The following is a 16,608-nucleotide window of genomic DNA, read 5'->3' as shown; positions in this document are numbered from 1 at the left end:
AGAGCCTGAATCCAGGTCTACTCAAACAAAGCTAAAGCCTCAAGAGACCAAGACATGTGGCCCATCCACACCTCCCTTCCCTGGCGGGAATTAGATCCCAGAAGGCGTAGGTGAGAAATCAGATAATCCTCCTTTATTTGTACTTAATTAGAACAAAATGAAAGTGGAAAAGTTAATATAGTCAGCTATGGACTATCCACAGAAGTTCAGGGATTTGTTTCTAGCTGGTAACAGATGCCAATTCTCTCTCCTCTATAAGCAGAGTTCAGTTTACTATGACATAACATGGGATCTATTTTTGTCACCACTTTATACAAATGTGTTACTCTCGTGATTTCCATTCAGGTCATTCAATGACAGATGCTTTGGCTCAGGCTGTTCATAAAACTACTAGATTCTTCCCCCGCCCTATCCTTCTCCCCACCCCCAGCTCAGTTCAGCTCTTGGACAGCTATGTCACGGAGCTTGTGTTTGCATTCTATTCTGGTAGGTGTGAGTTATGGTGATACCATTTAAACCAAAGGGCTCAGAAATGCATGTCAAATTAACCCAGTGACTAATCATGGTATTTTGCCTTTCTTTCTGCTTCCAGGCACAAGATTTATACGCTCAGAAAGCCCTTTTGCTCTGCTCCCTGGGTGCTGATTTGCTCTTCAGCCCAGATTTCCTAACACAGTGAGAGAAGATCACCAAACATGCTCTGTTGTCCCATGGTCAGTGAGATCTAAACTTATCTAAGTTTGAAATACAAACAAGGCTTAGACAGAAAAAGCAACAGCAAACGTTCGCCTCATCACTTCCCCCCTCTCATCGGTTTCTGCTCAACGCCATGCACTGTCAGCCACAGACGAGCTATTTGATCAGCCTGCCGAGAAAGAAGGAGCGGGAGAGACGCCTGAGCCGACGCAAAATTCCATGTGTAAAGACTGTCATCTAGCTCCCACATCTGTCACATGATGGCCAGCCAAGCAGTAGCTCCCCGCAACTGTGGACCTTCCATCCTTCTGCATGAAATGGAAACAAGAAAAGTAAGCATCCCAAGGCTGATACTAGGTTCAGCTGTTTTCTCATTGAATGAATGTGTTTAATTCACTGCAAACGTACTAAGCTAGCCTGCTAGGCTAGGAAAGGGCCTGATTTTCTTGGTTGGGCTTTTCTCGAATAGATGGAGGCTCTGATGGGCATTCTTAAAAAGGGACCTAGAAGTTGATTTGTGCAACTGTTCTAATTGGTCATTGCATTTTAATTTTAATAAATTAGCTTAAAGCATCGTATTATGCACCATGAGTTACTTCCTGGCCTACTGCAAAGCACACTGCAGTACTGTGCTCTCCCAGTACCAAATGCTTAGAGCCGAAGGCTTGATGTGTGATATTTTACTGAAGGTGAAGGAAAATGAGTTTCCTGCGCACAAGTCCCTGCTGGCCTGCTCCAGTGATTATTTCAGAGCTATGTTCAAAAGCTACACAAAAGAATCCAAAGCCAGTGTCATTCACCTACAAGTCATCTCACCAACTGGTCTCCAGCATGTACTGGATTTCATTTATACCTCCTGGTTGCCCCTTTCTTTCGAGAATCTGGAGGACACCCTGGAAGCTGCCAGTTACTTGCAAGTGACTGAGGCTATTGGCCTGTGCAATCAGTACTTGGTTAACAACCTGACCCTGGAAAACTGCTGTTTTTCTGCCAACATTGCCACAAAGTTCTATCTTCCAGATGCTTTGTTGGCGACAGAAAAATACATCATCAGTAATCTCTGGAAACTTTTGGATTTGCATTTCATGGAGCTGCTCTTACTGAACTTCAGATCATTGAAGGCAGTGGTAGAATCCCCTGATGTCCCTATGGTGAACGAATCCTGCCTACTAAATCTAGTGCTCATCTGGCTGAAGCATGATAAATCCAGGTTGACTCACAGAAGTAACCTATTAGAACATATAAGATTTGGTCTCATCCCAGTGGAAGATCTGAGAAAAGTCTACACTCAGTCAGAAGTGTCTCTCACGACACCTATTAAATGCTTGATCATAAAAGCAATAAACTACCATTCATTAGTTTTTAAACAGCCCATCCTGCAGGATAAGTATAGCACTCTGAGAAACCAGCAAACGCGAATCATCCTACTAGGAGGGGGGACTTCAAATGAGGGGCTGGTCAGCGATGTGATGGCCTTTGATGTTTACAATCACAAATGGAGAACTCTAACACAGGTGCAGGACAGAGTACAGAATCACTGCATGTGTGTGATTGGAAACTACCTGTACGTGCTGGGTGGGGAAACAGCAGATTTGCAAAATGACATGAAAAGCACCAGCTTGTCAGTTACAAACAAGGTCCATCGTTATGATCCAAGATTTAACAAGTGGACCCAAATCACAGAAATGCTTGAAAAGAGGTGCCAATTTTCTTGTTGCATCCTGGACAACATGATCTTCGCAATTGGTGGAAGAGGCGAGACCGGATCACTGCATTCATCTGTTGAAGTCTATAACATTAGCAGAGACAGATGGATGAAGGCTACAGAATTGCCATGCAAGATGCATGGCCATGCCAGTACAGTGTGCAAGAACACGATCTACATCTCAGGTGGCAAATACACAGATCAAACCAACACAAGTAAGGATGTGTTCTCTTTGAGCAGCTTGGAAGGACAGTGGAGAAAGCAAGCGTCCATGAGCATTGCTCGATTTGGGCACCAGATGGCAACGATTAGAGAGGCCATCTTCACATTTTTAGGACTTTATGAACCATTCTCTGAAATAGAAAGGTACGACCCTGCCCCAAACCAGTGGACTCGCTTACGGCCATTGATCTATGATCGATTTTGCTATGGTCTGGCTGTGGTAGAGGAAACGGCACTTCTCATTGGGGGAAAGAAATGGCAAGACTCACAGGAGGTGCCAACCCAAGATGTGGTGGGTTATGATATAGACAATGACTGCTGGGAAGAGATTTGCAAACTTCCCTTCCCTTGGTGTGGATTGCAGTGTGCAGTGCTACAACTCTCAGAATTGGCAGAAACTAAGGACACGCAGTAATAGTGGAGCCCAGCTGCTGAGTCATCGCTTCCAACAGTTGAAGAACAGGACAGCAGGGAAAAAAGAGGAAAAAAGACAATTGCAACGGCACTAAATGTAACAGAGTTGAGGGTTTGCTTTAGAAACAGCCCACACGGCGCTTATGGACCGAAATTGGGCACTAGAATGGGGAAAATGTGCTGTGACTCGTGTAGCTGAAGGCAGGTTTTGCCAAGGCAGATGTGGCAAGTAGCACATCCTGAACGGATGATGTAGAGGAATCCCAATGCTGTACTTCCATGGAAGCATTTAATAGCTGTCTAAAGTCAGATTTTGCAAGGGTTAAAAATGTAATCTCTATTTTTTTAAATTAAAGGTAATTTCCCCAGATGGTAAGTGGTATTGGATTTTATACTATAGGTAAGCAAAATGAAAGTGTAATATATAAAGAGCAGAAAATTGTTGCCTGTAACAGCTTTAATAAGTAACACTTAGAGGATGGTATTATTTGAGTAAATAGCTAAGCGAGCATGCCTTAGCTAATCAGCAAGAAATTACCGCACAGAGAAGAGTGATTGGATAAAATGTAGCCTTAATTATGGTTATATATTAAACCATTGATTGTTCGATATAGGAACTGAACCGAGAGGGGAAGCAACCTTTCTGTGAAATAGCTTTTGTTGTGGGGCTTTAAAGTGTGCTCTGTACTGGCACAGTACATATGTGCTGTATCAAAACCACACATTAACTGAGGCAGCCAGTTCAGAATGGGTATAATTATTATAAGGTACAGTGGAACATGCAACAATAGTTGCTATATCCAGCTACTTAAGTGAGTACATCCTGCATACTGTGTCCTGCTAGATGATCAAGATGATGGTGAAATTCTTTTTAACTGTTGAACCAATACATGAGAGGGAAACAAAGTAATAAAAGCTTGACTTTTATTAAGGACTAAGAAGGAAAGAAAGTTAACTTGACTCCTTGAAATTCTATATTAAATGCCTGGCTATACCAGAGAAAGCAATTGCCTCACTTCGCATTGGCAATGCTGACAGAGTAATAGGGAATGGATTGGGAGGACATTTTAAGGCACTGTAAAATGCAGTTATGTGACTAGATTCCAGAGTCTGATTAAAGATTTAATTTACTCAAAACAAATTTAATAAATATTCATTTAAAAGCTAAATTTATTTTAGTTCATTTTGCAATGTTCCCTTTCTAGCCTGAAAGTTAATACGGTAAAAATATATCTGTCCAAGAGCATTTAGTATTCTATGAAGAGAAGGCAGCACAATGAATGGGACAAATGTTCTCCTCTCTTTCATGCTAGACTATCTTAAATGGTAATGTTTAATTTTCACCTTTTACAGCAATCAAGCTGACTTTTCTAAAGTAAAGTGCAGGCAGAATAGCTGTTGCATAGCAACAGATCTACATTGTCTAAAGTGCCTTAGTTTCAACAAAGAATCAGCTACGTGATGTGCATATGCATCCATCAGATATGAAGAATTTTTATATGAATATATTTACTTTTGGTCCAGTAAAACAATAACAAGAGTGTAAATGCTTGGAACAATAGTACAATTCATATCAGGTCAAGCATTTTTTGTTATGAGAAATATACAAAATCTCACAAATTTAATATACAAGTCAGTATCCATGCAGTAAATAAATGTCCAGTTCATACAAACAGATTCTTCTAAATGGTACAAATATTACACTGGATTCAGAATTCCATACAAACATTAATACATGATTCGTCAGCCATGTTGACTTGAATTAGAATTATTTCAAATGGGCTGCAGAAAGGCCACGCCTCTGTACAATTGTGCAAAATCTGCAAAACATTTGCAATCCAAAATGCATTAAAAAAACTTCAAAACAAATAAACAGAGAGACACTCCTCCTTTCCTGCCTTCATCCCAACAGCAAAGATAATTACCAGTAAACATCTGAGCTCTTAAAGTTTAAGTACATTCACTGAGCTGTACAGGCAACAGTCTAAAGCTGGTTCAGTGAACAACTCATGGTAAGGACTACTAACAGGTGCTTTTCCATTTGCCATGGGTATTATCAAACCGTGTCATGACTCTTAACTTCTGCAGCAAAACATTAAAAAGCAGCACAAATATTTTGTCATGCTCTGTTCACTTTTCATAAACACTAAGCTGGTAAAGGATAAATGCATGATTCAGGATTTTCCTCCTCCATGCCCATTCCAGGGCATGTGCATAAAGTCTAAGTAAATGTTTCGCTCCTGTTCCCTGGGTTGTTTCACATGTAGCTGAAATCTTATGTAAGTTTAAAACATTTTAATTGGTTTGTGAACTCAACACAAGCTGGAGACATCCTTTCCTCTTCAAAAGCAAAACAGAGGCTTTTTAATTGTCACTAGTTTTTCAGATTATAATCTTGACCTTGTTAATATCACATTTTTCCCTGCATACAAAATGTTGAATTTAACAGATTAGGAAACAAGTAGGAGACTAGTCGAAAAATCCTATTTACTCCCTCTCTGCCACCTGGGAGTTGACAAAGTGTTTCAGATGGAAAGTGTTATGTCGGAATCCTTTTCTTTAGCTACTTTTTTTGGACGAGTTAAACATCCTTAACAAGCATGGTCAAAGTCTGGTTGCTGTCATTGCAAAAAGCTACACATGAACCTGATACCATCAGTGCAAAAGCAATCATATTATTAATAATAAAGAACCAACAATAAAATTAAGGGGGGATAACATACAATTTGGTCTTAATTAAAAATACAAAAACAAAAAAACTAATTTGCACTGATGAAAAACCTGTACTATAGCTCTCTTACAAACCAGCTTTTAAAAAGCATGGGATAGTTAATACCTGAACTTTTGATAACTGAACTTGTGTCAGTGATTTTTTTTTGTTTGTCCTTATTTATTTATCGAATGCTTGTCCGTTTTCATCAAAACTCAGCGATAATCACTGCATTACCTTTTTGTCTGTCACTTAAGAAAATTCCTAGAGTTTTTCATTAACTATAAAAAAATGTTTTATTTTCCACACAATCAAAATAATACCTGAACTCCAAAAATGTAATGCAACACTGGAATTATATAGTATAAAATTACATTTTTAAAGAGGTCAACTGAGCTTCAGTCACAAAACCTTGATCCTCTAGAGCTTTCATTTTGAAGCTCACCATCTTCCAAAATGTATTTTTTAAATATATTTTTATTTATTAAAAACCATGTTCATTTGTTTTGCACAAACTAAACACAAGCTGAGCATTGGTAGCATAAAAATATACAAATTCCCATTAAAGACAATGGGATCATGGACCACGTAAGGTTTACTTCACATAGCCGAGTAACATTAAAATATAATTTACCAGACCTCCCAAATATTGATAGAAAAACTACTTTATGCACTGAGTAAAGGATTGGAATGTAGCAAATTGACAAAAAAGACAACACTTATACATGCGTTTCAATGTATGAATGGGTGTGTGCTAAAGAGGCTATAAGTGCATCTACTTCAGAAGAGCCATTTACAGGGTCCCTTGGGGTACTGTTTTGACAAATATCCAAGAAGAGATCAAGGTACATTTGTTTCCATTCTTGAAAGTCTTTAGATGTCAAATCTGGATTATTGAGAACCTTATCTATAATGGCTACCTCTCCTTCTCTGGCCTGCAAAAGAAAAAAGAACAGACAGCCATAAATTACTAGCAAGAGTATCTCATATAAATGATGAGCAACTTAACAAAAGGGCAAGCACATGTAAGACACATTAGAAAGAGGGGGGCATAATGTGCCATTGATTTGAAGCCTCTTGAGGTCTACTTAAAAATGATGTCATACATGGGTCAGGGTGTTGGACATCACTTGGGCTGCAGGGCTTCCCTTCTTATTACCCCTTGATCTGTTATATAAAAACAAAATCCTAGCTATTTACTATTAGCTGCTTTAGTTTCTAAGAAACTGTTTCACACTGTGAAGTGCCATCTGTTGACTTTTCTTGATTTCATAAGAAATACTGTTAGTGTGTGGGATGCAAACAGATGGCCTGACATCAATCAGTTCAGGGAGGCTTTTCAGCTGTGCTCCTCACCTTGGCATCTGAGCACTACATGTGAAAAATTAAGCAAGGATGTTTTAATTAGATATAACTGCTCTTCATTAAAGATCATAAATACATCTAGTAGAGCCGGTGCTCTGGCCCTTCCCACTGTAAAGGATATGTCTACACTGATTCGCAGCATGGGTAGACAGGTTTGCGACAGCTTGAGATGAGTAAGCCTGCTAAAGATATCAGTGTAGACCTTGCACCACTGGTGATGGCTCAGGCTAGCTGCCTAGACCCAGGCAGGCTTGGACTTGAGCGGCTAGACCAAACCACAACATCCACACTGCTATTTTTAGCATGCTAGTTGGAGCTGAGCTAGCATGAGTCTGTCTACTGGCTCTGGGAATCACACCTCCCAGCTGCAGTGTAGACATACTCATAGGGGCAAGAACCTGGCTGGATCTCCTCCTCAAGTTCAGAGCCAGAAGAGCCCACTTGTACCCTATTCCCCTGCTGTCTGGGGTGCACACGGGTGGAGAAGGTGTGTGGCTCCTCTGTGCTATGCTCTTAACAATCCCTGGCTGGTGAAGGTCTCTTGAGGGGCCATACCCAGCAGGTGTAGATCAGAGCCGGCTTCAGGCTTCCTTGCAGTCACTCCACTCTACTGCAATCAGCTGGATGCAACAGACTCAAGCCTTAATAATACAATTAGCACCTAGGTTTAAGCATGAGGCCTTTCCTATAGTAGTGATCTGTTCATCAACAACTTCTCCTTTACTGTTTATTCCTACAGGAAGCTTCATGGTCCCCACCGCTAACTTATCTGTTCCATGATAACTGTACACATATGCTAAACCTTTCATCCATTTTGGTGAGGGTGATGGGTGTAGTTAAAAAAACAGCCTGCTCTGTCTTTCACCTGATACACTTGGAAGAGTCATGGTACCAAGAAGTAGTACATTTAAAATGTTATTAACATGTATAAAGTGATCTTCATGTTGAGAGTGCTTTGCAAACAATAGCTTTTTGATGTTCCCCAGAGTAGTCGCATATTCATTTTTGAGATAGGGAAACTGAGCCAAAGGTTAACATCAAAGCTGAGATTAGAACACAGGAACTCCTGCTTTCCAGACCTGTGCTTGTAGTACTGCACTGTGCTTCCCTGGTCCTGTATTAATAACTCCTGGGTACTCTGTACCTCCTTATTACTGCCCAGTGAGCTTGCACCTTCCAGGAGGAAGGACGGCCTTGTGATTAAGGCACAGGACAGGAAGTACAGCCTTGTGATTAAGTACAAAAACCTTGGTTCTGTTTCTGGCTCTTTCCCAGACTTCCTATGTGAGAAAGCCACTTAAAAGCCTTACTTTCTCCCTCTATGTTCCAATTCTGCAAAGTGTTACATATACGTTTAACCTTACATACCCCGAGTAGCGCTATTGCCTGAAATGGGATGACACTCACTGTGAGTAAAGTAAATCCTCTGTGTAAGTCTTTGCAGGATCCGGGTCATATAGAATGGAGATAATACTGTTTAAGTGCCTCTCAGGGGGTTCGCAAAAAGAAAAGGAGTACTTGTGGCACCTTAGAGACTAACCAATTTATTTGAGCATGAGCTTTCGTGAGCTACAGCTCACTTCATCAGATGCATACCGTGGAAACTGCAGCAGACTTTATATATACACAGAGAATATATAAAGAGTATATATAAAGTCTGCTGCAGTTTCCACGGTATGCATCTGATGAAGTGAGCTGTAGCTCACGAAGGCTCATGCTCAAATAAATTAGTTAGTCTCTAAGGTGCCACAAGTACTCCTTTTCTTTTTGCGAATACAGACTAACACGGCTGTTACTCTGAAACCTGTCATTACTCAGGGGGTTGGAAGACTTAATTCATTAATGTTAGTAAAGCACTCTGAGACGAAAGCTGCTACCAAAGGCCAATGTATTTAGTATCTAGCGGCTTAAAATGTAGTAAGTTAAATTTAATATAGATAACTGGGCCTCAAGGAAGATCCAGCATAAGAGTATCTATTGCTTACTGTGCTTTAAAGGAACATCCCTGATGTAATCTGGAATAGCATGCACTGCGATAACTTTCTGATGATTAAGGGAGTAGACAAGGTGGTTAAAATTTCAAAATACAAATGCTCTGTTTTAAATGTAGGGCCATTATTACAATATTTGTATGTATCATTACTGCCATTTATTTCATAAATCTTTGTACAACCTTCAGGCAGAAAACAAATGTTCAATTCTTTTCTAGACAAGCTTAGTAATCACAGAGCAGCAACATTTTAAATAAAACTGCCACTTTCCAAATGATTGACTTTAATTAAGCTTACTCTCAGGTAATGATATAGCACGTTTATCTTGGTAAATGAAAATGTTTTGGGGAAAAAGGGGGATTAATACCTCTTCTGAAAATTTCAGATCAAATCATGTTTAACTCGGTAGGGGAGGAGCTCACAGAGATTTTATCTATTGAGAAATAAAACAGATTTCTCCCCCCCAGGACACTTTTCCTCAGCTTTGAGAACAGAATTTTCCCATGTCTCTCTTTTGTTCTTTTCACACACAAGATTCAGACTGCCTTCCAGCTGAGTATAGTTAATCTTTGATTACAATATAATAAGATCCAACTCTTTGGTGGGATTTCCCCCACCTTCTACTATCTCACCTTTAAAGTGCTTTTCAGAATTCGCAGTTGGTGCAGTTTTTCATTGACTACTGGATCGCTACATCTTTTTATAAAAAACTTCTTGTACTCCAGCTTGGTGGAAATCCGGTATTCTCCTAAAGGCGACAGACTGGCCTGCTCCAAGGCTCTGTACCAATCTTGCAAGGAGTCTTCTGGCTTTTCTTCTACAGTTTCAGCTTTAAAAAACCAGGGAAAAAAAAAACCAAGAGAAAGGAACAGTGTATAATTAACATGGTTATTAAAAACCCATAAAAGCCTCCCTAAAAGCAGTATTTTTAACAAATCCAGAAAAGGATCATTTCACATATAGGGAGAGTATTCCACATCTGCCAAAATCTGCCCCCCCCCTCAAAAGTATTGCAAGTCAAACATTGCCTAAAGCTATTTTTCTCTCTAATTATTGCTTAAGTAAATCACTTCTAGATACGGTACTTTTCAAGTGAAACAAAAGCAAAACTTTTGACAATACAAAGCTTTCTACAAAGCAGAAAAAAAAGATTACAGGGTATAAGTTTACTGTCATAAGAGACACGTAATTACAAATAACCACCATAGTTAATTCATAAGCTATTGCAAGAAATGGAAGCAATAGGAGCTGCCTACGAAAAGAGAAGGAACTTCAGGTGAGAGATCCGACTGAAAAATAATCAGGGGAAGGAGGCTTAACATTGTCTTGGGGTTTTCCCCCCCTTTAGGGGAATACAAAAAGGGTTCTCAAAAACAAAGTAAAGATGTGCTTCAGTTCAGGAGGCGGCATTTCCCCTACGATTGTGTGTGTGTGTGGGGTGGGGTGGGGGGACTGTTTCTGTTTTGCTTCTTCAACTGACATTACATTTTCTCTCTCTTTTGTCCCTATTCATGCACATGTGAAAAAAGTAATTTATGAGGTCACCTGTACTATCCTTTGTGTGACAGTAATTCCTAGAGGTTCCGCTTAAATTGGGGCCCTGTTGGGTTAGGAATTGTGCAAAGAGTAAGAGACAGCCCATGCCTGCACTTGTAGTCTAAGCAGACCAACACAGACGGGCGGGAGAAAGGATGAGCTATTCATTTTGCTTCACTGATTCTCCTGCACATATTGTTTAAAACAAATATGGCCTGTGAAAGCACTAAACGCTAAGACGGCATTAGAAAGAGAGAGAGAGGAGACCTCATTTCTTCCCCGTCAGTAGTGCATGTTTTCCTACCCCAACCTAACCTGCCAGTCTCCTCAACCTGCTTCTGAAAGAACCACTTGTCGAAGTGAGATGGCCATTCAGACTTAAGCACATGCCTGACTTTAAGCACACCAGTTAAGTGCCTTAAATGTGAGCATTCACATGCTTAAGTACCCTGATGAACTGGGGCTTCAGCCTCCATGTATACTCAGACATTAGCTTTTCTACTAACACTACTGACAAGGATGCTAACTGGTGCAAATGGTGACCTCAGCTTTCTGGGGGGCAGATACATGCCAACCACAAACTGGACTGAGACCAACTACTCATTTTACAGAGGCCAAACAAACATCAGACAGTCTAGTAACTACTCACCTGGGTCAGTTTCAAACAGGGAAGCTAGAGAGAAAAAAACCTCTGTCTCCCAGAATAATACTTACATTTATATAACGCCTTACATGCTCTAAGCACTTTACAATCATTAATATCAGCAGAAATCCTCAGAGACATGCAGTCCTTTGACTCTTCTGTACATTTCTGTAATCTAATAGTAATTTGTAAAGCACACATTTTGTTTTAAATGTCCTATAGGTGAGGAAGGATTACAGCTCTTCAACTGAGAGAGAGGTTGTGGCTTTGAAAAGAGCCTTTGGGTTGTTGCGTGTTCTTTCCCTAGATCCTCTTACTATATAATATGCTGCTGGGAGACAGTCACTGATTTAATCACATGTGTGTGTAGGCAACATTTAAAGACAAATCAAAATGACAAGATGCCATCGTCTTTTTTTTCTTTTCTGTTATAAAGACTGTTATTGTTAAAATAAAAGGAAAAGACTAAATAAGTGAATACTAATACACTGGCTCAAATCCTTTGTGTTCTTGATTTTTTCTGCTTTTTTAGAAATGTCGCTAGGCTGCAATTTTAGAATTTCCATGAGACATTACAATAAATAGGAACATTAGTACGGTCCATGTATTCATGTCTGTTTGCATCTTCCAATGTGTAATTCTATCGATTTAAGGTGTTATCTTAATGGTATCTGAGTGATTTACAAAGAAATCTGGATAAAGCTAGCTAAATCTGACAGCAGATTATTTTGTCTGTTTCTCCCTTCCTTTTATCCCTTGTTATATAAAAAGTGCATCTTTCTCCATCTCTTTCCTCCAGCAACAATTTTTGTTTCATAGGACCATGCTTTCTCCTCATGGGTGGTTAGTAGTTATTATGGGAAAACTATGCTGAAGAGATGAGTTTTTATAATTTAGCCTGAAGCTGTCCAGATTCAATGACATGTTAATCTCTTGTGGCACGGTGTTCTGGGCCCAGCCACTAAGAAATCTCTCAACCCTATCATGCATTTCACAAGTTACTGAAAATCCCAGCTTTCCTAATGAGCAATTAAGAGGCAGTCCTTGAAACAGTTTAGGCTTAACCCATTTAGGGTTTTGAATAAGAAGAGCATTACCTTAAATTCATCTAAAAAAAGAACAAGAGTACTTGTGGCATCTTAGAGACTAACAAATGTATTTGAATATAAGCTTTAGTGGGCTACAGCTCACTTCACTGGAAGCATGGAATGGAACATATAGTAAGAAGATATAAATATATACACACACACACACACACACACACACACACACACACACACAGATAACATGAAAAGGTGGAAGTAGCCATACCAACTGTAAGAGGCTAATTCATTAAGCTGCACTATTATCAGCGGGAGAAAAAACTTTTGTAGTGATAATCAAGATGGCCCATTTAGACAGTTGACAAGGTGTGAGGATACTTAACATGGGGAAATAGATTCAATATGTTTAATGACCCAGCCACTCCCTGTCTCTATTCAAACCCAAGTTAATGGTATCTAGTTTGCATATTAATTCAAGCTCAGCACTTTCTCGTTGGAGTCTGTTTTTGAAGCTTTTCTGTTGCAAAATTGCCACCTTTAAGTCTGTTACTGAGTGGCCAGAGAGGTTGAAGTGTTCTCCTACCGGTTTTTGAAAGTTATGATTCCTGATGTCAGATTTGTGTCCATTTATTCTTTTGCGTAGAGACTGTCCAGTTTGGGTTTGAATAGAGACTGGGAGTGGCTGGGTCATTACACATATTGAATCTATTTCCCCATGTTAAGTATCCTCACACCTTCTTGTCAACTGTCTAAATGGGCCATCTTGATTATCACTACAAAAGTTTTTTTCTCCTGCTGATAATAGCTCATCTTAATTAATTAGCCTTTTACTGTTGGTATGGCTACTTCCAGCTTTTCTCTGTATGTATATACGTATCTTCTTACTACATCTTCCATTCTATGCATCCAATAAAGTGGGCTGTAGCCCACAAAAGCTTATGCTCAAATAAATTTGTTAGTCTCTAAGGTGCCACCAGTACTCCTGTTCTTTTTGCGGATACAGACTAACACGGCTGCTACTCTGAAACCTTAAATTCATCTGTAACTCTGCAGTTCCAAAAAGCACAGGTGAAGGATTTTCATCAGCCTGTATTACTAAGTAGTACATCTGCCACTATCAACATCAACTGAAGCTCTTCAGGGCTGTCACATTCATGCTAAGATAAAGAATTATGCAGTAATTGAACCTAGAAGCCATCAATGAATCTGTGAAAGGGCCTGAGGGGAAACTTGGGCAAGAGAATTTCCATTTGTGGTAACCAGATCAATGATTTAAGATGGGGGGAACATCTTGGCTGGATGGAAAATGGTATATTTAGTAGCAGACACTATTCTGATATTGGCAGCAATGAAGAGTCCAGAAGGCCCCTGTTTGCACCCCATCCTGACAACTGGCAGACAGATGTACTCAAAAGATAGTGCTATGGTGTTAGCCACTTCTTTGAAATATTTCCCCTCTATCCACATACCTCACCTCCATCTTGCTTGAGGTTATCTTCATCCAGGCACTGATATCACTTAGTCATCTGCATTTGGGAGTAGGGCCGGGGCTTTGGTGTGAAGGATTGAGCAGTGAGGAAAAGAGAGCCAGTGAGGTGGCTCTGAGCATTTAGGATTCGCTCTGCATTTAGGCCCCTTTGTTAGTGATGTCAGATACCTTTGCAGAGGCTACAACATCACCTTGTTCCAGTGGAATGCTCCTGCACCCTGGGAAATGATAAAGACGACAGCACTGCTCTTAGTGACTGGAGCTGCCCCTCAATCAGCTCATGTGGGGGAGTGAGACTATTCACTTAATAACTTCATTTTAAAGCTTCACCCCAAATATGTAAATGCTGGTGAAACCTTTAGCTAACTGGCTAACATCCGGAGTTTTAAAGATGAATTACAAATATTTGCTTTTTTAAATACCTAAATCATGCTAAAGTTTCCAAAGACTTTAAAAAATACAAGCTGTGAAGGAATGGATTCTCTTTCCCTGTTATTCCATAACAAAGGGGCAAAGGATGAGGAACAAGAGTGACAGTTCATGGACAGTTAAATATTAACATGGAGGTCCAAGAACCAACACATATGTTAGAGGATTGAAGCCATTTATCCCTCTGTGTGTTCCTAAAAGAAAAGTTCCTGAGGGAGGATAGGCAGAACTCCCTATTCTCCTTCACTTCCTTTCCTGAGGGCAACCACCATCATGGTAACATCCATGTGGTAGCAGTTGTCATGCTGTTGTAGATGTTTGTTGTTTGTTTGCTGTAACTCCGTACTAACCTCTTGCACGATGTGAATTTGGGTATGAGTAGAAGATTGTCCTCTTCCCCACTCAGCTATGTCCTTTCCCTTCTATTTCTTTTTTGTCTCCATGGCAGGTGTGGTTCTCTGGAACTGTGGTGGGGGCTGGGAGTTTACTCTTGAAATTGGTTCCTATGATTAGACGCTCCTGATCTCACAGGTTGAGACACAGAGTATTTCTAAACTGCAGTGAGACACCTGCGGATGGCCCATGCCAGCTGATTCTGGCACGTAGGGCTCTGGCTGTGGGGCTGTTTAATTGTGGTGTAGACATTTGGGCTCAGGCTGCCGCCCAAGCTCTGGGACCCTCCTAACCTCTCAGGGTCCTATAGCCTGGGCTCCAGCCCAAAGGTCTACACCACAATTAAACAGCCCTTTGGCCCGAGTCCTGTGAGCCTGAGTCAGCTGACATGGGCCAGCTACAGATTTTTAATTGCAGTGTAGATATACCCTAAAGGATATGGTATCCTAAAAGCATCATGATTTGAGATTAAATTAAGTGTCTAAACTAGCTCATGGTTTAATCTAAGATAGCTCATGGTTAAGTGACTGGGTTAGTAATACATCAATTTGCCAATGGAAGGCCTCAGGTGGGGCTGTAGCTGTCTGATACGTTGCACCTGCATTACAGTCTTTTTAAGGAAGAATCAGGCCTCAAGGGATACCTGATTCAGATACAGAACAGATTCTGGAGGAGGGCTGTAGGCCTAGAGGGATTCACAGACTAATTTTAGAATGGCATCACAAACATTAGGTTGTTATTCATTATTCTGAGTTGGCTCCTGAGTCCCAGACTGTGTTTCTTTAGCCACCTGGCTCCTATGAAAAAAATGGTTTTAGGATTTCCATACATTGTTGCAGGTAAGAGTCCCTAATCTGGAACATGGATTGTTATTCCTGGCCGCATCCATTTCTTGAGCAGCGTTTTCACTTGGGTATAGAACAGCCCCCACATGTACTTTGCGGCACACTAGGCCTAAATTCTATAGCGAGGTCTCCAATTGCTATACCACAGTGGCACCGGTCTGTGACAATGAAATTTCTGCTGGAGATTCAAGTATATTCAACATCAGACATTTTTTATTTAATTAAATGTGAAACTGAATAATACACGCAGCACAGAAGCCATTGCATTATTTTGATATTCATCTTTCAAGTTTGGAAGTCTTCTGACATGTATTTTACACTGGCTCTGAATTTACAAAGATGCCATAAACATTTTATCAGGAAGGGAAGATGGAGGTTTTTTGCAGCTAATGAGGAGAAAGTTGCGGCTTTTGGTACAACATTAAGGGATGAGAAATGATTTGAGTTAAAGACATGCAGATGCACTTTGGGATTTTGGCAGTTCAATCCCATTTGTGAGTTATCTGAGTTTTGTGAGTTGGTGAGAGTTAACTAGTTTCCTAACCCAGAAATCCTTGTCAATAACCATATTCCTCTTTACATTATTTCCCCCAGTATATCCAAGATCAATAGGTAAAACATTAGCTGGATATTGCTATTAAAATGGTCAGAGTGAACTAGTTACCATTGCTGATATATACATAGTGGTATTAGGTTTCAGACATAACTCTTCATTGAGTTGAACAGGAGCAGTCCAGACCACTGAGAAGAATTACTGTCTGTTTGCAGGCTCAGGAAGACAACACTGAATTAGTGAATTCAGAAGGTTTCATATTCAATCCTATGGGTTAGAGCCTGATTCTGTGGCAGGGGATAGATGTTATAGACAGAGTCACAGAAAACACAGAGCCCTGAGCATAGATTTCTCATCACTCTTCTAATCTTAGTCTCTAAAGGTTTGTTATCTTCTTCAGAAGCTTTCCATATTATTGTTATTATATCAGCAGAGGTGTCTTCTTACACCTTCCATTAGTCCTCTTCCACTAAAGGGTTCATGCCACTACAGACCTGTGAAGCTTTTGCAGTTAAGAAAGGTACCAGAAGAACTACAGATTACATCCAACGCTATTAGCACACACATCATCTGT

General features: G+C 40.2%; 2 protein-coding genes across 5 annotated transcripts in view; one reads left to right on the top strand and one right to left on the bottom strand.

Annotated features, from left to right (window-relative positions):
• Nucleotides 1-1,283: 1,283 nt before the first annotated feature.
• KLHL34 (kelch like family member 34) lies at nt 1,284-3,038 on the top strand. Its single transcript, XM_077807193.1, has one exon. The coding sequence runs from the start codon at nt 1,284-1,286 to the stop codon at nt 3,036-3,038; it is 1,755 nt and encodes a 584-aa protein (XP_077663319.1).
• A 3,428-nt stretch (nt 3,039-6,466) lies between these two features.
• Nucleotides 6,467-16,608, bottom strand: part of CNKSR2 (connector enhancer of kinase suppressor of Ras 2) — a 366,125-nt gene continuing 355,983 nt past the window's right edge. For all 4 annotated transcript variants that reach the window (XM_077807188.1, XM_077807189.1, XM_077807190.1 and 1 more), the window contains 2 exons: nt 9,736-9,932; nt 6,467-6,682 (listed from right to left, as the gene is read on the bottom strand). In XM_077807188.1, coding sequence (XP_077663314.1) covers nt 6,467-6,682; nt 9,736-9,932 — 413 coding nt within the window. The remainder of the gene's footprint in view (nt 6,683-9,735; nt 9,933-16,608) is intronic.

This window comes from Eretmochelys imbricata, chromosome 1 (genome assembly GCF_965152235.1).
Source record: "Eretmochelys imbricata isolate rEreImb1 chromosome 1, rEreImb1.hap1, whole genome shotgun sequence".
NCBI lineage: Eukaryota > Metazoa > Chordata > Testudines > Cheloniidae > Eretmochelys > Eretmochelys imbricata.
This window is presented reverse-complemented; position numbering and strand designations above follow the sequence as displayed.

Coding starts and splice junctions, on each gene's coding strand:
- KLHL34 (XM_077807193.1), top strand. CDS start 1,284: ATGAGTTACTTCCTGGCCTACTGCAAAGCACACTGCAGTACTGTGCTC.